This window comes from Neophocaena asiaeorientalis, unplaced genomic scaffold, assembly GCF_003031525.2.
Source record: "Neophocaena asiaeorientalis asiaeorientalis breed wild unplaced genomic scaffold, Neophocaena_asiaeorientalis_V1.1 scaffold182, whole genome shotgun sequence".
In the NCBI taxonomy this organism is placed as follows: Eukaryota; Metazoa; Chordata; class Mammalia; order Artiodactyla; family Phocoenidae; genus Neophocaena; species Neophocaena asiaeorientalis.
In genome coordinates this window covers 1,142,597-1,165,886 of record NW_020174648.1, presented here as the reverse complement: position 1 = coordinate 1,165,886, position 23,290 = coordinate 1,142,597, and the positions used below count along the sequence as shown (strand labels likewise).

Sequence of the window (23,290 nt, the reverse complement as noted above, 5' to 3'; positions counted from 1 at the left end):
AAAACCAACCCACCAAAAAAAAAAAAAAAAAAAAAGTTGTAGCTATTTGAATAGTCCTAAATTTTAGTTTAGCTGAATTGTTTTTTCCTCATTTTTGCATGTAAAATGCATAAAATATATAGAAATGCACAAATATGTAGCTTAATGATATGCAACATACAATGTCAGAAAATTTACTGCTTTTAAAAAACTCAGTGATTAAAAAAATAGGTCAACAGGACAAATAGAAACTCCTTGATGTTCTACAGACTTTTTGATTTTCTTGTCCAGATTTGGGCAGCATTGAGCCAGTTGTTAGTAGAGCTTAAGTAGTAAATAATGGGAAAACTATTTTTTTTAATTAAAATAAAGCATTCCTAAGTTTTTTCTACTTTGGAGAAAGGTGTTGGACAATATAGTTTTAAATAAATAATTAAATTGATGGTGGCTGGTTAATTTATAGGATTAACCTGTTTGTTTTGATGGTGTTTAAACTTTAGCTGAGACATATTGAAAACAAATTGGAAGTAGCCCCTACAAGTACAGCTGTGTTTGATTCTGTCATGGATACCAAGAAATCTGCAAGTGCTACCAGAAAGATAAGTAGAAAAGGTATGTATGAGGTTAATTCCAAAGATATAAATACATTAAATATGAATTTTGATGTTTTATTTCAACTTAATTTCTTCTTATAGTCCCATGTATTTCCTTGTTCTTTTGTCAGAGACTATATACCTCATCAGCATTTAGGGTTTTTTTCTTTGGTACTGAGTAGTTATGAAGCAGCCTTGTATTCAGTGACTGTAGATGACATTTTCACCATCTTTTGATCAGGGACTTAGCACCACTGCATCACCTTTGATAGTGAGTTTTCATATGTTGTTAATGAGAATTTGATTTTGAGCCTTTAGGGTTATAATGTCTTTTTTTTTTTAAATTCACAGGTATATCACTTTGAAATTTAGTTGACTTAAGATTTATATTTTTTTGTTGGGGTTTAAAATCAAAATTCTGTCTTAGAGATACTATCATAAATTGACACAGTGTAAATATTTTCTTTGGTTACCTTTCATATATTTAATTCTGTGGTTGCATAATTAGTGGAATAAACCTGCAGGTTAGTACTTTCCACCGATACTGTGATTCTTTTTTATTAATCTGTGAGTCTTGGGTTTTATCTGATACTTCTTTTTTTTGAGTCAGAACTTTTGACAAAAAGGAATTTTTTATGTAGAATTTTATTTTGCATTGTTTGCTCAGAATATAGTCTTTCTCTATAAGTTGAGTTACTGTAATAATTTAACCTGAATTTTTCCCATCTACTTATATAATATCCAACCAGGGATTTCAGAAATAATAGATACCTAAGTTATTTTCTTAAATACTAGCCGCATTCAGAGACAGTCGTATTTTATATCATATGTTCTCATAGATTTCCTTTTTCTTCAGATGGTAGATACCTGGATGATTCTTGGGTTAATGCTCCAACCTCCAAATCTTCTAAATCACGAAAAGAGAAATCTCGTAGTCCTCTCAGAGCTACCACCCTGGAGAGTAACGTAAAGAAAATTAATCGTGTGGAATTTCGTGAACCTTTGGTTTCTTACAGGTTAGTGTTTTTTTGTTTGTTTGTTTTGTTTTTAAAAAATTATCAAATAGAGTTAATCTGTAGTATTTATAGTAAGAGTATAGTTTATTTTCTCAGTTTTTCATAGCACTCTGGATCTAGTATTACTACCTTTTTCATTTTCCAAAAAGGTAAAGCAAAATCTTTTATATTATGAAATGCTGACTTTCTGTTCTTTTACAGATGGAATATTTGGGGAGAAGAAGTAGTAATATTTGCTCCAGACCACTGCCACTGTAATATATATGTTTCCTACAAATGAATTATTCAGTTTCTTTTATCACCTTCTGTATGAAACATTGCCAGATCTGTTTCTACCCCAGTTCATTCTCCAGCTTATTTAACCCTTCCTCTGTGCTTCCTCTTCCTCTGAAAGAGCACTTTCATGTTGGCATTATATTTTGATTCCATATCTACCCATTACATTAGTTTATCTAAGACTGTAAATCTGTCTTATTCTCAAAGCATTATCTTTATGCCTGTTATTTACTAAGTATTCTAGATATTTTTTCCAACATTTTATTATGAAAATTTTCATATTCATAGAAAAGTTGAAAGAACTGTATAGTGAATATTTAATGAGTAGTGATTGAAAGACTGTGTGAAATTACTTCACTTTTTTTTTTTTTGGTGAGTTGTTCTTTTTAAGATTGAAGCATGGTAGATAACCTACCATTTTATGCTTTATTTTATTCTCTACGTGTGCTAATTTTAGACCTGTGAATTGTTGCAGTCTGGTCAAGATAGTGAAAATAATTGAATTTAGTCTTGATCTCTACAGAGAGAAGCTACAGAACTCAGTTCTCAGCCCCCATCTTGTTTAATAGTCAGCCATTCAGAACAGTGTCTAATGTTTTTTGGGTCATGGACCCCAGTGAGAATCTGATGAAAACTGTGGACTATCTCCTTAGAAAAATGCACACACTGTGCACTCACAATAGATACAAAATTACCATATTATGCTGTAATAGAGTCAAGACTCTAAGAATTTTTGTGGCATTTAGAGTTTTATGCCTATACGTGAAACATTTAGATCAGTACTTACAATGGAACCATTAATGTGAACCACACATATGTAATTTAAAGATTTTTAGTAGTCACATACACACACACAAAGATGTTCTACATTCTTTTTTGTTTTAAATCTTTAAATCTGGTATGTAATTTACATTATAGCACATCTCAGTTTGGACTAACCACATTCAAGTGCTCAGTTGCCACATGTGGTAAATGCTACTCTTTCAGACCTTGCAGGTTCAGATGGTTGTTTATCTGCTTTTATAACTTTGTTGGGTAGTTTTTATTTTTCTTTTCTTTTTTAAAAAATTTTTTATTTATTTATTTATTTTTTGGCTGTGTTGGATCTTCGTTGCTGTGCACGGGCTTTCTCTAGTTGCGGTGAGCACGGACTACTCTTCATTGAGGTGCTCAGGCTTCTCATTGCGGTGTCTTCTCTTGTTGCGGAGCACAGGCTCTAGGCGCGCAGGTCTCAGTAGTTGCAGCATCCAGGCCCTAGAGGGTGTGGGCTTCAGTAGTTGTGGCACACAGGCTCAGTAGTTGTGGCTCACGGGCTCTAGAGTGTAGGTTCAGTAGCTGTGGCACATGGGCTTAGTTGCTCTGCGGCATGTGGGATCCTCCCAGACCATAGATCGAACCCGTGTCCCCTGCATTGGCAGACAGATTCTTAACCACTGCACCACCAGGGAAGTCCCTGTTGGGTAGTTTTTCATGTATTCTTCCTACTGCTGAGGCTTGTCTTCATTAACCTCCCTTTTAATTAACTGCTCTGTTCCTAAAATATAACTTATTAGAATGATATGTAAAATAAAAATAGTTCATGAAGGAATACTTTAGCTAGTGTTTTTATGAGTAGAGAACATGGACTTTGTGATATGTACTTTGGCTGTGTCCAGTCTTCTTTGCTTATTCTGGTGTTTCTAGATATGCTTTACATAATTTGAAGCTGCCAGAAAAGTTGTCTGTGTTTCAGAGAGGTTAAACTTTACTAACCACATTCATTTGGAGGAAAATATTTACTGTACTTCCACTTTATTTCAACTTCCAATCTATTTGCTAATATGGTACATTATTTAGAAGTTATACATATGAAATGTCAGAATTTGAGAACTTTTTTTCCTAGTTCTTAAGATTTCATGGAGAAGTAAAATGTACATTTTGGTAATAGTGTCCAGTGAATATGCAAAGTCAGATTGTAATCCTGTTTTCTGGGGTTCTTAAGGAAATCTCTCTATGCATCTTTTGCATATTTCTTATTTTATAATATGCAGATTATGATTTAGATTATTTGCCATAATCTAAACTTTGATACACAGGAGGCATTGAGCATTGAATTTTTTTTTTTTTTTTTTTGCGGTATGCGGGCCTCTCACTGTTGTGGCCTCTCCTGTTGTGGAGCACAGGCTCCGGATGCGCAGGCTCAGCGGCCATGGCTCACGGGCCTAGCCGCTCCGCGGCATGTGGGATCTTCCCGGACTGGGGCACGAACCCATGTCCCCTGCATTGGCAGGCGGACTCTCAACCACTGCGCCACCAGGGAAGCCCTGAATTTTAATAGTAGTAATGGTTATTTTGTTTTTTTTCTAACTTACTGGAACTTCTAGGATTTTGGGGTCTCTAATGTTAGCTTAGAGTTCTCTATTCAGTTTGTATGACTGGTTTTTGTACTCTTTATTCAAAGATAATTATTTTTTAATAACAGGGAAGTCCATGGTACACCGTCCAGCATAAGTCCCAGCCATTTAGAGTCAAAGCATATATATTGTGTGGATGTTAATGAAGAGAAGCCTGAGAGTGGGAACCGGATGATATGCAGTCAGGAAGATCGGAATATACATTGCTGTGATTTTGAGAGCTCCCAATCATCTGTCGTCAATGATACAGTTGTTAGATTTTTAAATGATCGACCAACAATTGATGCATTGCAAAATTCTGAATGTTTGATTAAGATGGCAGCTCCTATGAGAAGTGATGAAGAAAAGCCTAATAGAGCAAAAGGAAATGAGAACACTTTGAAGGCTTCTGTGTGTAACATGGGCCGTGATGTTGATTCAAAAGTGTTACAGTTAACTGATTCTTCTCCGTCTTCTACTAGTACCTGTAATTCCCAAAGATTAGATATCCTAAAGCGGCGACAACATGATGTTAAATTGGAAAAACTCAAGGAGCGCATTAGGAAACAGTGGGAACACTCAGAAGAAACAAATGACCAGGGCCAGAATCTGGGTCATATTGAGCATCCAGTAATGGTTGTTAATGTTGATAGCTCAGTGACAGCGAAGGTCAGGAAAGTGGCAACAGCACCACCTGCTCCAACATATAAAGGTTTGTAATCAGTCTTTGTGTCTTTTTCTGTCTTCCTGCCTCCTTGTCTCCCTTTCTCCCTTGGATGTATTTGAGTAGAGAGGACCATCTTTAGAACAGGGTGTGATTCTCAAATCTAATGCCTTAAAAAATTAATTCAGGATGCATGCTAAAAATGCAGATTCTTGGATCCTACACTGGATCTAAATCAGAATTTCTGGAGATGGGGTCCAGAATTGGAATTTTTAACAAGTCCCTCGATGTTCTTATAGTTTGAGACCACTATATGAACATTTAGTAAGTTGAACAAAAGAGAAAATAAAAATTAGTACAACTTTCAGAGAACTGAAAGAATATTGCTCTTATTCTGCCATTGTATTTGGATTGTTATTAGGAATTCTTTCAAAAGTAATGTTTGAAAGATAATTCAGTCAGTGCCAGTTAATACTTGGTTATAGAATATTTTGCCACTGACATTTGGACCCTGTTGTTACGTTAACCTTCGAATTTTGACAGGGGTTTTCTCCATGTTTAAGAAAACAATATTTAAATCAGATTTCCACTGAGAAGATGCTTTTCAGAGAGAATATCTGTTTTTGGCCCAACTCAAGTTTTTATATATGGTGGTTTTTAGGAGTTTGCATTTTTTTGTTCCTGAAACTATTTTCACGGGGTCACCCATATAAAATTTTTAATAAAGAGTTGATTCATTGATGAGGTTACTCAGTGTTAGACTTTTGTCTTAAAATTCCTGCCATTCTGGCCTTTCTTTTGTGGATATTTTTTCAAGTTCAGTTTTTAGTTTGGATAAATGTATGAAGATCAAAATATAGCCAAGATTTGTTTCTTCTGTTAATTTTAACAGAACAAATTTAACTATATAAAGTTTGAGCAATTACCAGTTTTTTGTGTTGTTTATTATGTTTTGCTAGTGCTATTCATTGTGAATTAGATAAAAGATAGATAATTAGCATTTTATTCTACATAATTTGTGATAAAATAGTGGGTAGTTCCCTTAGTAAAATTCTTTCTTATCCTTCTAGTAGTTTGTGTGCCATGTAGTAATAACTGTCCACACTGTTGACAGAGCACATAGCAAATGGTGGGGTCAGAATGTTCTTGTTGGTTCTGAGATAGTGATTATCCAAAACTTTGGCTATACTTATATCAGACCCATTAAATACAGATTGTACCTTTAAGGTTTGTTCATTCTAGAAGTCAAAGTTCTGAAATTCCAAAAGTTATTCCACTAAGGCAAAGTCAAGATGGTTGATTTGAATCTATATTTTATTTAATAATTTGTAAAAATCTAAAAGTTAAAAAAGAGAAAACAACCTTAAATAACCAGAGTGAAAATCTTAGGTATAACTTCCTTTGAGTTGTGACTGGATTTCGTGTATTCCTTTTACTTACTAATTTTTAACATGTTAATTTTCATATTAAAATATATTATGAATACAACTTTTGGGAGGCTAACTAATGACATGTAGTATACATTTCAGAAATCGTAACAGAATATGGTTTCCAGTGTCCTGAGCAATGGATTTATTTTTTCCAACGGTGAAGAACTGGTTTTCTGCCAACTTTTTGTTGGTGTAAATTAAAACCCTCTTAATATACTGTATTCTAAAGTGACATTTTAATTTCACTTGTTCAAATACATAATAAATTCACTTGGTTCACAATTCGAAAGATGAAAAGGATGTACATTGAAAAGCTCTATCACTCTGGTGCTCCAACCACCTGGTCCCCTTTCTGGAGGTTACTTGTGTTAACAATTTGTGTATCATTCCAGAGATAATTTTCTCATTTACAAATGAGAGAGAGAGGGTGTGTGTGTGTGTTTTCTTTCTCTTTTTTTTTTTTTTTGCAGTACGCGGGCCTCTTACTATTGTGGCCTCTCTCGTTGCGGAGCACAGGCTCCAGATGCGCAGGCTCAGTGGCCGGGCTCACGGGCCTAGCCGCTCTGCGGCATGTGGGATCCTCCCGGACCGGGGCACAAACCCACTTCCCCTGCATCGGCAGGCAGACTCTCAACCACTGTGCCACCAGGGAAGCCCCTCTTTCTCTTTTTATACAGTTGTTAGCATATGAAACCCCTTCTAAACTTTGTTTTTACATTTTTGTGTGTGTATGTTTAAAGTTTGAAGTAGTGAACACAGTGGTGTTTATGTGATTCTTCCTTATACTTAGTGGTTTGCATATCTTTTTGTTTCTGCTTTAAATGCCCGAGAAGGTTAAGAGCCTATTTTGGTCATCTGTATTTTATTTAGAGCTTAGTACAGTGTCTTGGACACAAGTAAATGCACAGTATAATTTTTATTCTATTCAGTAAATTCAACTAGTAAGAAAAAATGTGCACAAAGAGAATGGAAATAAAAACTGGGAAACAGAAAGAGAAACTGATGTAGATATTGAAAGCTTCTTAAAGTTAACTTGTTAGTAAAGATCAAATATAAAGAAAGGCTCCCATAGAAATAAATGTTTCCTAAAGAGGAGAGAAGAAAAAATGATAGGGTTGAATATAGAGAGATGGAATGAGGGTGAGAAATGTTGCGAGGGAGGTAGCTTTACAAGGAATTGCCACACTTTCTTGTTATAAACTGGTTTGCAATAGACTGAACACTATGTTTATAAACATTTTCCTTATATAACTATAGGCATAATTGTGTGTGCCCCATGCTACAAATGTCAGGTAAAATAAAGCTTATGCTGTTGTTCCTAAGAGCTGAATAGATTATTTTTTATTAGACATGTAATTAATTTACCAGTACATTTTATCTAACACTTCTAAAGTACTTTTACCAATTTTTGACTCCATTCTTTATATTGATTTAATTTTACAAAATATTTAATGGCGATTCTTTGGTAAGTGGAGCCCATTTGAAAATATAAATCTTTTTACTACTCTGGTTAATCATCCATATTCGATACTTTATTATTTTATTTTTTTGCAAAATAACATTCTACGTTCTGTATATTTCTTAAAAGAGTAGTGATAAATTTGAAGTAGGAAATTAGAATGATTTCTAGGAAATAGCACATGTGTAATGTTTGTTGAGAAATTGAACAGGTATGTTTTAAAGAACTGTTTTCCACACTTTGGCTGCATTTTGCCTGTGTAGACAGCAGCTTGTCCATTTGTTCAGCCATAGGCAAAATCAGACAGATGATAGCAATTAATGCCTGTATTCAAAGAAAAGGAGAATGAGTAGCATTGTCTCTCTTTTAGTCTTGAGTAGGGTAGTTTGTAGCTCTGATATCCATAATTTATGATTGCCATTTTTTTATCATTTAATTTAGTGCATCTCCATTTCTAGTCTTTTTGAACAAATGTATATTGCTTTGTCTCACTGAAGCTTACTTCTTCCAAACAGTATTTGTTAACATATTATGTGGTAGCTAATGATGCATTCTTCTTTTGAAAGCTTATAAACCTCCTCAACATCATTAGTTATTAGGGATACATAAATCAAAACCACGGTGAGATACCATTTCACACCTACTAGGATGGCTATAATAAAAAAGACAGACAGGGTTTCCCTGTTGGCGCAAGTGGTTGAGAGTCCGCCTGCCGATGCAGGGGACACGGGTTTGTGCCCCGGTCTGGGAAGATCCCACATGCCGCAGAGCGGCTAGGCCTGTGAGCCATGGCCGCTGAGCCTGCGCGTCCGGAGCCTGTGCTCCGCAACGGGAGAGGCCACAACAGTGAGAGGCCCGCATACCACAAAAAAAAAAAAAAAAAAAGACAGACAATAACAAGTGTTGGTGAGGATATGGAGAAATTGGAACCCTCATACATTGCTAGTGAGAATGTAAAATGGTGCAGCTGCTTTAGAAAGCAGTTTGGCAGTTCCTCAAAAATTTCAACATAGTTACTATATGACCCAGAAATTCCACTCCTAGGTATAATACCCAAGGGAATTGAAAACATATACATACACACACACACACACATGTGCATTAATGTTTATAGCAACATTATTCATAATAGCTGAAAAGTAGAAACAACCCAAGTTTTCATCAGCTGATGAATGGATAAGCAAATGTTGGTATATCTGTACAATGGAATATTATTCAACAATAAAATAAATAAAGCTTCTATATGTGTTATAAGGTGGATGAGCTTTGAAAACAAAATGCTAAGTGAAAGAAGCCAGACACAAAAGACCACATATTGTGTGATTCTATTTTTATGAAATGTCCAGAACAAGCAAGTCCATAAAGATAGAAAATAGATTAGTAGTTGCCAGGGAATAGAGGGAATGGTGTGGGGAGTGACTGCTAATGGGCACAGGGTTACTTTGCAGGGTGATGAAATGCTCTGGAATTAGATAGTGGTGATAGTTGTATAACTTTCTGAATATCCTAAAAACCAGGGAGTTGTACACTTTAAAAGAGTGTATTTTATAATTTATTAATTTTATCTCACTTATAAAAGAATATAACAAACAAAACTTTTAATGCAACTTTAATAAGAATGTTCTGTATTGTTGGTTATATATTAGGCTTCAATCCTTCAGAGACCAAGATTCGAACACCTGATGGGAAAGTATGGCAGGAGGCTGAGTTTCAAAACATGAGTAGAGAACTGTATCGTGACTTAGCACTTCACTTTGCAGGTGCGTGTAGAGTGTTCCTAGGTTTTGAGTGTTTTATCATGCATACTGTCTAACGTGCAATACTTAAACATAAAATTGTTACCAAACTAAAGATATTTCCCTTTTCTAACTGCATGGTATACTAAAGTAGTGATGGTTGTAAGGCTCTTTTAGCCTCTGGGCTCTGCTCCAGGGTTAAAATTAGCATACATAGCTGATGAGGCAGAAACTAGGCTATTTTTAAACTAAGGGTCTTTCTGAGCTGGGCTTGTCTGATCTGAAGAAAACATAGTAGAGTCTAGTTGAAGTTCACTTCTACTAGGCCTCTGAGGTCTTTGAAATGGTCAGTAATTTGGCAGACAGCAGATAAGATAACTAACATGAAGGCAAAATGCAGGAAGAGAAATGAACATTATAGGAAGGGAATAATGTTAGAGGATTGGAAGGAGGAACTTATGGAAGATTGGAAGAGGGAAATAGGAAGGTCATACTCATAATGTTACTACTATTGAACACCTTGTATGATTCTGGGCAAGATGCTACTGGGTACTTAGTCTTCTGAATGTTTTACGGTTGAGGAAATGTAGGCCCAAAGAGTAATTTTCCCGAGGTTGCATAAAGTTAAGAATTGAAGCCAAGGTTCAAAACCAAGTCTGTCTGACTCTAAAGCCTGAGAATTTTCTAGTAAGCCCCAGTGGAGATTTTGCTAATAAATACTGTGGCATTAACTGTCCAGTCCAATTTTTCTACTGTTACTGTTGGAACACTATTTTCAGAACTTTTTTCCCATGTGGAGAGGAAATATAATAGTTAAGAGCAAAGATTTTGGAATCAGTTTACAGGGGTTCAAATTCTGGCTCTGCCACATATTAGCTATTTATACTATCTGTTACATAACCTCTCTTCCTTGGTTTTCTCATCTGTAAAATAGGAATAATAACTATAATTCATAGAACAGTATCATTATAGACTAGTGGAATGATGTATGTCAAAAAACTCTTAAAGAGGTCTGTGGATTATAATCTGCCTTCTCTTTTGATATGGTGGGTGAACTCTGCCTGGTCTCCTATCTTAAACAAACAAACCCATCTACTTGTGTTTTATATTCCATTTCCTCTTGTATATTGAAGGACATTACTTCAGCCTTGTTTTCTTTCTTTTGTACCATCAAGTTTTCCCTCTACGAGGTCATGCTCATCAACATACTGTTTGATAACATGCTGTTATCTCAACCATCATAAAAGAACCCCTCTTTGGGCCCTACTCGTTTTAGCAACTACCTTGTTTCTCTTCTTTTACTTACAGCAAAACTTCAGAAAGTTGCCTTATCTTCATTGTCTCCAATTTTTCTCCTCTGTTTTACTCTTGAAACCTTTCTGTTAGGTTTTTGCTCCTACATGTCTGTGGACTGCTGTTATCAAGGTCATCAATGACTTCCACACTTCCACATTGCTAGATCCAATGTTTAATTCACATTTGTCATCCTACTTGATCTCTCAGCATCATTGCTGATCACTTCTTCCTTGAAATTCTTCACTTGGCATCTGTCTAGGATACCGTAAGTGTTTAGTTTTCCTCCTAAGTCTAGCTGCTCCTTTTCAGTTGTTTTTTTCCTAATCGACTCTGTGATCTCTGAACATCAGCATGTCCTGGTCTCAGTGCTTGGATCTGTGCTTCTCTTTTCTTTTTTTTTCTCTTCTTTACTCCTCCACCCCTTTCTTTTTCCTTTTTTGTTTTTTAAATTTTTTGTTTATCTATATACAAACTCGGCAAGCTCATCTAGTCTCAGGACTTTAAATATGCTCTGTTGCTGATGATTCCCAAATTTATGTCTCTGGCCAGACTTCTCTGAACTCAGATTGATATCCAGCTGCTAACTCTGCACCTTCCCCTGGATGCATAATAGATTTCTTAAGCTTAATATATCCAAAAATGGAGCTAGCTAACTAACTAAATGGGGTCATGGTACACCCCTTAAACTTATTCCTGTGGTAGTCTCTCCATTTTAGTTAATCTTATCTTTCTAATTGTTCAGGTCCCAAATCTTGAGTCATCCTTAATCACTCTGTTTCTCTCACACCTTATATCTAACATTGTCTGAAATATAACCACTTTCCCCTACCACCTAGGTCTAAGCCCTCTACCATCAGTCTCTTGGTTGGATTACTGCAGTAGCTTTCTAACTGGTTACCCTGCTTCTGCCGTTCTTCTAATGGGTCTGTTTTCATCGCAGCTGTGAGAGTAACCTTGTTAAAATTTAATTTAGGTCACATCACTCCTTTGCTCAAAAATTTCTTATCTTATTTTTGAGTAAAACCTGAAGTTCTTACAATGAGCTATAAAGCCCTACATGATCTTGCCCTCGGTTATGTCTCTTGACCCTAGTTCTTACTGCTCTTCTCTTTGTTCACTTCATTCACACTGGCTTCCTTGCTGTTTCTTAGACACTAAGTATGCTCCTGCCTCAGGGCCTTTGACTCACATTTACTTCTTCTTTGCCCAGAATGCAGAGCTCTATATGTATTTTAAAGTACATTTATCCAGATCTGTGATTGAGATTAATTTTCAAATTTATATGTTCAGTTTATTTCCCCAGATTGGAATTTAAAAATTAGTGAGTAATTTATGTGTGTGTGTGAAAAACCTTGACATATTTCACTAGCATAATCATAAAAGGGCCTAATTTAGGAATATTGAGTATTTTATAAAGTTTTACTCTAGAAGGTCATGAATGTCTCAGTTAAGTAGGAATTTTTAAATGAAAAGGAGTCTGTGAAAGTGCTCACCTCTGAGATTCTATAAATGCTGTGATCTAGCTTGGAAAGCATTACTGTTGCAGCATCTTCTAGTTTGTGAAAGCGAGGTGAATTTCTCAAGGGTTTCCTGAAAGAAATAACAAAGAATTGGAACCTAACAGTGGAGTAATGGTGATCTCTAGACTTTGCTGTAAGAGGACTTGGCATTGTAGCCTTTGGGTCAAAGAAATAGCATCAGTGAAGGTTTCTCTCTCTCTGCCTGAATCATATACTTTATACAGATTTTTCATACTGGTGGGGAGGATGAGTGGATAGGTAGCAATCGTTATAATATTTGCTATATATGTTTCTGCTTTTCAGGTGATAGCTCTATGAAAGAAAAACCTGCTGAGAAAAGTAAAGAGAAGAAAGTGGTCAAGCCAGTACGAAAAGTCCAAAAGGTAGCACAGTTATCAAGTCCAGAATGCAAAACAGGTTGGTTTTCTCAATATCAGGCCCATCCTAAAGTTACATATTAGTGAAATGGCATCTACACGGAAATAAATGTTCTCATTATTCGACACATGCAAAAATTCAGTACATTTTATGTATCATTATTTTGTACCATTATATGTGTGTTTGATTGAGGTATAATTGACATAGAGTAAGTTATACATATTTAGAATGTATAGTTTGATAAATCTTCATGTGTGTGTATACTCATCAAACCATATATTCACCATGATGCTGAAAAATGCTCCCCTCCAATTTTTTTCTATCATTATTTTTAATAGAAATTAACCAGATTAAAGGTAATGATTTTTATGTAGTGAACTTTTATATACAAAGGGATGGCTTATGACTGTAGCTAAGTTCCTTCACTCATTCTCATAAGAGAATAAATGTTGCACAAGAAAAATCTGATAGTCCATGCTAGTAGTGATCAGGCTAGACTCTGAATAAATCAAAAAGGGGGAAAAAGAGAATTCCCTAGTTCCATAGTGATTAACATTTCAGGCTTGATCCAGATTGCCTGGGATTTATAACCTGGCTCTATAACAAATAGTTAACAGTGATTACCTTTGAAGGGGATGGTATTACAGGGAATTTCACATTCTATTTTACAGATATATAACAAAACTACACACTACTTTTTAATGCATAAAGCAATGACATTCAAAAAGCAAATATCATCAACACTTTAAATTGCCCTCATTATAAAACTTCTTAAAAATATATTTCAATAAATACAGCTGCTTACCAAGAGAAAAAATTTTCATTTATTAGCTTCAGATTGTAAAAAAATTAACAGACCATTATTTCAAAACAGATGGCAACATAAAAAACAAAAAATGACGTGAAAGACCATTTACAAAATAGAAACCATTAAAAAAAACTGAAATAAATATGTAAAAGTGTTTAAATGCAAAGCAATATAAGAAATGTAATGGAAATGAAAATAATGAAGTAGCACTTTAAACCTAATTAAATTAGAAGAAAATACTTTTATATTCATAGCCAAAGCTGGTAAAATTACAATAAAAATCACTCTTATAAAAATCATACTTATACCATGCTTGTTGAAATATCAATGGATATAGTTTCTCTAAAAAAAAGAAAAAATAGTATTATATGTCAAAATGCTCATTTTCCTTGATCAAATAATCCAAGTAATAGAAATGTATCCAACAGAGGAAAAAAATAAATGAAAATGTTCACTGTATAATTTTTTATAATATCAGAAGTAACCTAAATATTGAATGGTAGATAGTTAAACTATGTTTCTGTTAGAAGGAGTATTGTGTGGCCACTTCAAGTTATAATTTCTATAAGAAATAACAAATATTTTTGTCATAAGATGCTAAGAGAAAAAGGCAAAATTTTATGGATACAATGGCTACAATCACCTACTACTGATCTTTAAATTACTGTAAGGAAATACACAAAATAATACTAGTACTTTGTTTAAGTAAGGGCAGTGGTTTTTAATCTGTCTTCTTCTATTTTCCAAGCTTTCTGTGATACTATTTTATTGATTTATAATTAAAAAAAATACCACTTAGAGTTTCATTTGGAAGTTTAAATGGAAGTATACATTTAATGAAAACATCTATTATTAAAAAACATGAATTACAAAGGTGTGCTATTTACTTTAGAAATGTTTTTGTACCTTGTTATCAACCTTAATCGGTCTATCTAAAACATTTAAAAGGTTTTAAGTCTATTGCTCAATCTATTTATACAGAAACTTTATGTGAAAGGACTTCCCCTCATAGCACTTAAGAAAACACAAAACCACCCCCTCACGCCCCCGCGCATTTCTGCGGAGGCTAGGATGGCTGACAAAGTGTAGCCTTTTATCTTGTTTCAGGATGCATATTTATTACAAGTACTCTGGTTAAATATTGAAAAGTTACATGCTGTAGTTTAGCATTTTGCCTTTGTAATTTACAGAAGGTATTGCAGAAAATAAACTTTTGTTTCATTTTGCAAAAAAATACCTTTATGTTCTTAAGCAAAATGAGAGAGCAGGCTTCTCTTCAATTTCAGCTTAATTTTCTGAATCAAGAGCAAGCAACCACGAATATACTGGGTAGCTATTTATAAATGTTGGCTTCCAAATATGCTGGGTGGTTATTTCTGAATTCTGGCTTTCTGGAATAGTTTCATGTAATCATTGGTAGAAAAAGAGGACTTTCACTATAGATAAACTCTTAATACAGCTTTAATACAGTTTAATGACTTTCTGTCTTGGTCACTGGCACAGTACACACATGGAAATTAGCCCACCATAGAACTGGATAAATACAATCCAAGATCAGTATTTGTAAGTTATAAATGGTCCCAGTGCTTCATTTCAAACTATGCCCCTGACAACTAATATCACATGAAAAATACTTCATTATATTTTTTTAATGTAAGAATTAATGTAGTTTACATTCACATAATTCATGTTCTGAGAGCTAAAATTTAAGTTGCAAATTCAATCCAGTATATATATATATTTCTTTTTTTTTTTTTTTTTTTTTTTTTTTTTTTTTTTTTTTTTTTTTTTAGGTAGCAGTCATCTGATAAGTACATCTTCTTGGCGAGATGGACAAAAATTAGTAAAGAAAATTCTGGGACCTGCACCTAGAATAGAGCAAAAAGAGCGAAGAATAGCATCAAGTGACAGAAGTGGAAGAGAAAGAACTACTAAATCTGGTGAGTAATTAAATTAGTAAATTAAATTACTCAACCATTAAAATTGTTGAGCAAAGCAATTAAAAGTTGCTTGTGTAAGTACTTTGAGAGGTGAAAATACTCTTTTAAGAATGCTCTTAAGACTTTGCATTATAATTGTGAATGTAGCTCAAAAAAGAAGAAATTGGGCTTGTCTGTGGATAATTTCCATATATAGATGTTATGATGATCTTTATTAAGAATTCTGTTTGTGTTATATTAATTACATTTAGCTGTCATTATGAATAAATAGCAAAGCATCATGTAATCAAATCTTATTAGACCTTTAGAGAATCAAGTCCAATCCGTCTTATCTCCACAGACATAAACACAGGTAGACATTCACAAGGTTGGATTTTTTTTGTTGTTTGACAGATTAGGAAACAGGCTCTGAGAGAGAAGTGAGTTTTCTCAAGGGTATACAGTCAGTGGGTGACAAAATCTGATCTAGATCCACAGGTCTTTAGTTTGACCCTCAAGTCCATTGCTGTTTTCTTTTTGAAACATCTTGAGTGCCATTTGAAATAACTAGTTACTTTTTCACTAATGAACACTAATTTTGGGAAATGAAATATAAATACCTACAAGCCCGCTTTCCTTTTCAATGGCAAAAATTTGCCTGAATTTGAGCTTCTGGAATGGATTCAGTAAGAGATGCAATTTGGTATATAGAAGTCAATATATATTTTGTGTTTGTTCCTCTTCGCTTTCATCTAGCTTATAAATAAACTCACACCGTCCTTAGCCTAAATTTAAGCCACATCAACACACATTTAGATGATAAAATGATTGTTTTTCTATATATTTAATTTTTTCTGTTATTCATTGGAGAGTTGTGGCAGCCTGTAACATTGTCAGGTTTTTTTTTGTTTTTTTGCGGTATGCGGGCCTCTCACTGTTGTGGCCTCTCCCATTGAGGAGCACAGGCTCTGGACGCGCAGGCTCAGCGGCCATGGCTCACGGGCCCAGCCGCTCCGTGGCATGTGGGATCTTCCCAGACTGGGGCATGAACCCGCGTCCTCTGCACCGGCAGGCGGACTCTCAACCACTGCGCCACCAGGGAAGCCCACATTGTCAGTTTCTTAACTATTTGAGGGTTTGGTGAGGGAGAGAAATAGTAACATTAAATATGCATATGGGAGAGAAATAGTAATTCTCTATTCATATTAATAAATATTCATATCAACAGCAAGATATGTCCTTATTTCAGAAATACTAAAAGATGCACTTTTTAAAAATGCCGAGGAAGTATAGTTTCTAAGAGTATTGAAATTTTTCTCTTACTGTTTTTCTTTCCTTCTAAAATATTCCTTAGGAGACTTTATAGGATATTTGAATTTGAGTTTAAGATAAAGCGAAATTCCTAATTTTCTCCTTAGTGTGATAAATCTTAGGAATGAGTATAGAATTTTAATACATCAATAACAGTTCATGCTTTGTAGGGGGTCACATTGGAAGAGCAGAATCGGATCCCAGATTGGATGTTTCACATAGACATCTTCCACGAAACTCAGAACGTTCAAGAAGTAGAGCTCGGTCAGAAAATAATGTAAAGAAATTAGCTCCATCACTTCCAGATAATAAACAGGAGGAAAATGCTGCCTTAAATAAGGACTTTTTACCTGTTGAAATTCGTGGAATTCTTGATGACCTACAGCTGGATTCAGCAGCTCAGGCTGCAAGGCAAGAGACAGGAGAGTTACAGAATCAGAAGCCATCACCATCAATACAAGCTCCTAGGAGTCATAGCCCAATAAAAAGAAAACCTGACAAAATAACAGCTAATGAGGATCCCCCTGTTATTTCCAAAAAGCGTCACTATGATACAGATGAGGTACGACAGTACATTGTTAGACAGCAGGAGGAAAGGAAGAGGAAGCAAAATGAGGAGAAGAAGGCTCAAAAGGAGGCCACGGAACAGAAGAACAAACGATTACAGGAGCTCTACCGGAAACAAAAAGAAGCCTTTACTAAAGTGAAAAATGTGCCTCCTTCTGAGCCATCAGCAAATAGGCGACTGCAGGAAACTTACTCCAAATTGCTTCTAGAAAAATCATTGCTTGAAGAGCCAACTCATCAACATATGCAGGAAACACAGGTAATAGTAGTGACAGAAATACAAAGGGAAGTAATTCATGGTTAGGAAAAACTTACTTGCTATACTTTTAAAAAATTACTCACCATTCCCTAATATTCAGACATATGCTCAGACAGTATTTATAATAATGATGACCTTTCATGAAGTTTATTCTAGATAAATACGATTGAAAATAAGTGCTCAGTTAGTTTCCTAGAGTGATTGTTACTGGTCTGTCTCATCACTGCTGTTAGTTATATCCTTGCCTAGTTTTTACTCTATTACTGAGCAAAGTTAGACTGTATTAATAATGAAAAGCCTAGTTTTGTTATCTGTGTTGAAATTAGAGAATATCCTACTTTAGTGTGCTAATTGTATGACTATTGCTGTTGTTTTTAAGGGTAAGAGTCTGTACCATATACCATATACTGTTTTAAATGTTTTACAGGCTTAAGTTTCAGTAAATTCTCACAGCCCTGAAAAGGGTAGGTACTACTAGTATTTCCACTTATTAGGTAAAAAAACTGAGGTTTAGAAAGAGTATTATTTCCTCTGAATTATGCAGTGTTAGGTGCCTTTGTTGGATTTCAGGTGTAATTTTGCTGTTAACTGTAATGGCTGCTTTTAAGACAAACTAAATTTGAATTGGTTTTATTTGAGAGAAAAAAGCTCCTGCATTTCGTGATCTTTGTAAAGTTGAAGCAACTTAATATTTATTTTATGTGCTCCTTGAATATATCTTTATGATGGGAGTCAGATAACTTTGATGTCCTTTTTTCTTAGACCAGACCAGGGTATCAGCCATCTGGAGAGTCTGACAAAGAGAACAAAGTGCAGGAACGTCCCCCAAGTGCATCTTCCAGTAGTGACATGTCTCTGTCAGAACCTCCACAGCCTCTTGCAAGGTAAAAAGGGGAGAATGAAAGATGATTAAGGTTCTTTCTTTCCACGATATTAGTATAGTGATCTATGCTCAGTGAATTTTATTGATTGACCTTCTTGTGAAGAAGAGGTTTATTTAGAAATTGGTTAATATCTTCTGATGGATATTTAAGCATGGTATACATCTATACTTACTGCATGCTCTATTCTATTGTTCAACTCTTGCCTGTTCTTTAATATCTGGTGTAAATATCAGTTCTCCTGGGGATCACCTGCAGTTGGAAGCACTCTTGCCTTCTCTGATGTAAACACAGATAAATGTTTGTCAGATAAATGAATTACAGTGAAATTAATAGTTTTAAATATTTGTGTTGAATATTTTTCAAAAGGCATTTCTGTATCCATAACTATTCAAAATTTCTTCATATGACTCTTATATCAACATACCTTACCTCTCAAAGACTATATTTGGATATGCATATGAACACACGGACAAGGACTAAAAAGGCATTTGATTTGAATTCAGATTGGTGAATGAGGGCTATTTTACCTTAAATTAAGAAAAAAAATTTTTTTTGCTGTAAAGTGTGCAGTAAAGTAAAAAGAAAAAAAATAACAAAAAACCTATTTGTCCATGAAAGTTAAGATGATTTTCAGATTACATGGTTATAAGTTATACTTTGAAATAACCGTTTTGGGAATAAAAATCAAGTCAGTTAACCAGGTTTGGGTTAATACATATGATCCTCTCGCTCCCTTGCTGCCCCCTTCACCTCCCAAGAGAATAATAATATTGATAAAAATAGCTAACATTTATTGTTTGTTACGTTTCAGTCTCTGATCTAAGTACTTTGCTTGTATCATTTTATGTAATCCTTGTAGTTCTTTGAGTTCTCTCAGTTAGTTTATGCTTAAAAGCACAGCATTTCTTTTCCTTGCCCTTCATGTTCCATCATTCTGCATTAGCTACCTGGAAAGCTCCAAATTACCTATCTGACCTTGAAGACCTTGAAGATCTAGCTCAAAAATCAATTTCCTTGGCTATCAGAGTTCATTGTTCCCTATCTATACCCTATTCAACTTTATATATCTTTATATTAGTACTTAACAACATCGTGTTTAGCTGTTTATTAGTCTCTCATCCCTGCTAGATCTTCTGAAACTGAAGAGTAAGGATTAGGTCATAACTGGATTAAATCTTTCCATTTTTGTGTACTGCTATTCCTCTACCATCAACATAGAGCCTGCCACAAAATTGTCATTCTAAATACTTGAATTTAAAGATCTTGGGTTTTTATTCAGCAGTACCTTTTTATTTATAACTTCCTTTGTATTTCTGTTTCTACCAGCTTAATTTGGGCACTAATAACCTCACACCTTGCATTTGTAATAGTCTATATTCTGTGATATAAAATCTATTCACTAGTCTTCCTTTATTCTGCTTTCATAGCAGTCATTCAATATACAAGACTGCTACCACATAACCTTCAACCAAACCTTGTATTACATGCCTTTCATTTCCCTCATCACCCTGGTTACCCTCCTCCAGATGATTTTTTTTGAACTTAATTGGTAGGACTTCATATTAATTCATACTACTTTGGTCTAAGGTTGCAGCCTGTCTAAATAACTTTGAATCATAATTCAATAATTTGTTGGGTTAGCCATGCCTCCTAACTTTCTGTCATCTACAAATTTGATAAGCATGTCTTCATGTCATCATCCAAAAATAATGGACAAGACCAAGGACAAAACCTCATGTTATTTTTTCTAAGGATCTTCTTAATAGTTAACACCAGTCTTTAACCTTTGTATAGTATTCCTTAGTATACAGGGAGGTTGTCTATTATCTGGAAATATAAGTGAATTATATAATGTCATCTAGGGCATCTTTATTCTGTTTCTAGCCTTTAAGGACGCCCTATCAATTTTTCTTAGAACTAGATTGTAATAATCTCATTTCTTTAGTATGTACAATGTTAAACATAACTGTTTGGTATTTATTAAATATGTGTTGGTTAGAGTAATATCATGCCTACAATCTTAAGCATTTCTCTTTTATGTAACATTATTTTTAAAGAGAAAGGTAGAGCCAATATTGTAAAAAATTTTGTCAACGGAGTTTTAAGGGTTATTATGCCTTCTCCTCAATAGTTTAAAAAATGTGTCTTAGTTGAAGAAAGCTGTTTACAAAACAGTATGTATGATAAGATTTCATTTTTGTGAAAATAACATGAAACACAACATACATGTAGAAAAATGTTTAGAAAGATATAATTCTTTTTTTAAAAAATTATTTATTTGTGGCTGCATTGGGTCTTCATTGCTGCGTGCAGACTTTTCTCTAGTTGTGTCGAGCAGGGGCTGCTCTTCGTTGCAGTGCACGGACTTCTCATTGCAGTGGCTTCTCGTTGCAGAGCACGGGCTCTAGGCGCGTGGGCTTCAGTAGTTGTGGCACTCAGGCTCAGTAGTTGTGGCACACGGGCTTAGTTGCTCTGCAGCATGTGGAATCGTCCTGGACCAGGTCTCAAACCCATGTCCCCTGCATTGGCAGGCAGACCTTAACCACCGTGCCACCAGGGAAGTCCTAGAAAGATATCATGAAATAGTGATAGTGCCTCTTTCTCATTGGTTAGCTATGAGTGATCTTTATCTTTTTTATCCTTTGTCTTTTTTTTTTTTTTTTGTGCAGTGGCTATGCATTACTCTTATAATCAGAAAAAACAAAACTTAAAAAAAAGGTGGCTTAGTTATGAAGTCCTGTGTTAGCTAACATATTGTAACTTTCATTTCCAGAAGGGATTTGATGGATCCTACATGGATGCAGCCTGACAGACTGAGTCCACGAGTCCACCATTCTCAACCACAGCCTCTTGTTGGAACAGCTGGAAATTTACTTTCCCATCTCTTGAGTCTAGAGCATGTAGGAATTTTGCATAAGGATTTTGAATCCATTTTACCAACTAGGAAGAATCATAGTATGGCTTCAGGGCCATTAACTTTTACACCTCAACCATATCTGACCTCACCAGCTGCTCATCCAGATGCCTTGTTAAAACCTAGTGCTAGCCAATATAAGAGTAAACTGGATCGTATTGAAGCCTTGAAAGCAACAGCTGCTTCTTTGTCCAGCAGGATTGAAAGTGAAGCTAAGAAATTAGCTGGGGCTAACATTAACTATGGGTCAGTATGGAACACTGAGTATGGTGTGCAGCGAACACCCCAAGAAGATGGACATTGGACCAAGGCTATAAGTCCACTTGTGAAAGAGGATGCAGAAGATGTTTTCTCTGCTCGAATTCAAAAGATGCTGGGAACCTGTGTGTCTCATGCAACTTTTGATGATGATCTTCCTGGTGTAGGCAACCTTAGTGAATTTAAAAAGCTTCCTGAGATGATAAGACCTCATAGTGCTGTATCAAGCTTCAGAATGAGATCCCCTGGTCCCAAACCAGAAGGGCTGCTGGCACAGTTATGTAAGAGGCAGACTGACTCTTCTAGCTCTGATATGCAAGCTTGTTCTCAAGACAAAGCCAAAATGTCTCTTGGTTCCAGCACAGATTCAGTGAGTGAAGGGCCTCTTCTTAGTGAGGGTAGTCTCTCTGAAGAAGAGGGAGGTCAAGATGCACGGTCCCCTTTGAAGTTAGCAGAAATCTTAAAAGAAAAGGAATTTTGTGCTGGAGAAAGAAATGCTTATGAACCCATCAAAGAGTTTCAGAAGGAAGCTGAAAAATTTTTGCCACTCTTTGGGCCCATAGGTGATACACAAAGCAAAGGACCATGGGAAGAATTGGCAAAGGGAAGTCCACATAGTGTCATTAATATTTTTACAAAATCATATAAATTATATGGAAAAGGTGAGAAAAATAAGTAACCTTTGTAATATTTGTATGTTATCTTAAGATAAATTATTTCACAATTCTGTACAAGATAATATTTAACTGTAAATTTTCATCATTCATTACAAGGATAGTAGAGATTTATTATTGTCCAAATTAATCTGAGTTATCTGCAAGCTTCAACTAGAGTATTCTAATTTAATCTTTAAAATTTTAGTTTTTAGCTGTTATTGTCATAAAACAATGGCTGGTGGTTATAGAAATTTTGGTCTAATTTAGAGAAATTCTTAGGTGATGTTCAGGATTGGTATGTATCAAGTGTATACTAGGTTTACTGTGACCAGAGTTATATATTTAGATAGAAAATAAGTATATTTCTTAAAACAGTGATTTGTGTGTGAATCACTGGGAATATAGTGGTCAAGGATTGAGAGGGGCAACTGCAGTAACATTTCTAATGTGGAAACAGATCTATTACTGTTTGTCAAAACTAATTTTAAAAACAGACTTTGAGAGTAGTGTAGCTATATATTTGGATCCTGAAACAATAACTTAAAGTTCCCTTCTTATCCCTGAAATCCTGCAACACAACTTTTCCTTTTCTGTGGTGGCCTCAATTCCTTCAAGTCCCTTTCTCTGTTCTTCTACTGTAGGTGGATTCTACATATCTTATGCTAGTATAACCTTAGAATTCCCAGGTTGGAGAGTGAGGCTGAGCCCTAAGTCAGCCATGGATACTGTGGTTTTTCATTTCCATCAACTTATCTGACAAATGAATTGATTTCATCTGTTCAGCTTATGCTTAATTGGGTATCCCATTGCATTTTCCTAGAATTTATATTTAGCCATTTTGGTATGATCTTGTGCAGACCTATATGTGCTTTTGATCTCTTTTGTTTAACACTTATTTCTATAGGTGATAATTTTAAGGTTCTTTGGATATTAAAGTTCTTTTGGTTATAGCAAAGTGCTTTTAAATTAACACCCTCCATTTTTTTTCACAAGGA

The 23,290-nt window shown here is 35.0% G+C and overlaps 1 protein-coding gene across 7 annotated transcripts in view; it reads left to right on the top strand.

Annotated features, from left to right (window-relative positions):
• CEP350 (centrosomal protein 350) overlaps nucleotides 1-23,290 on the top strand; it is a 135,467-nt gene that overhangs the window by 16,577 nt on the left and 95,600 nt on the right. For all 7 annotated transcript variants that reach the window (XM_024758753.1, XM_024758756.1, XM_024758757.1 and 4 more), the window contains 9 exons: nucleotides 480-591; nucleotides 1,429-1,588; nucleotides 4,326-4,948; nucleotides 9,436-9,549; nucleotides 12,645-12,758; nucleotides 15,321-15,467; nucleotides 16,928-17,583; nucleotides 18,346-18,467; nucleotides 21,241-22,301. In XM_024758753.1, coding sequence (XP_024614521.1) covers nucleotides 480-591; nucleotides 1,429-1,588; nucleotides 4,326-4,948; nucleotides 9,436-9,549; nucleotides 12,645-12,758; nucleotides 15,321-15,467; nucleotides 16,928-17,583; nucleotides 18,346-18,467; nucleotides 21,241-22,301 — 3,109 coding nt within the window. The remainder of the gene's footprint in view (nucleotides 1-479; nucleotides 592-1,428; nucleotides 1,589-4,325; nucleotides 4,949-9,435; nucleotides 9,550-12,644; nucleotides 12,759-15,320; nucleotides 15,468-16,927; nucleotides 17,584-18,345; nucleotides 18,468-21,240; nucleotides 22,302-23,290) is intronic.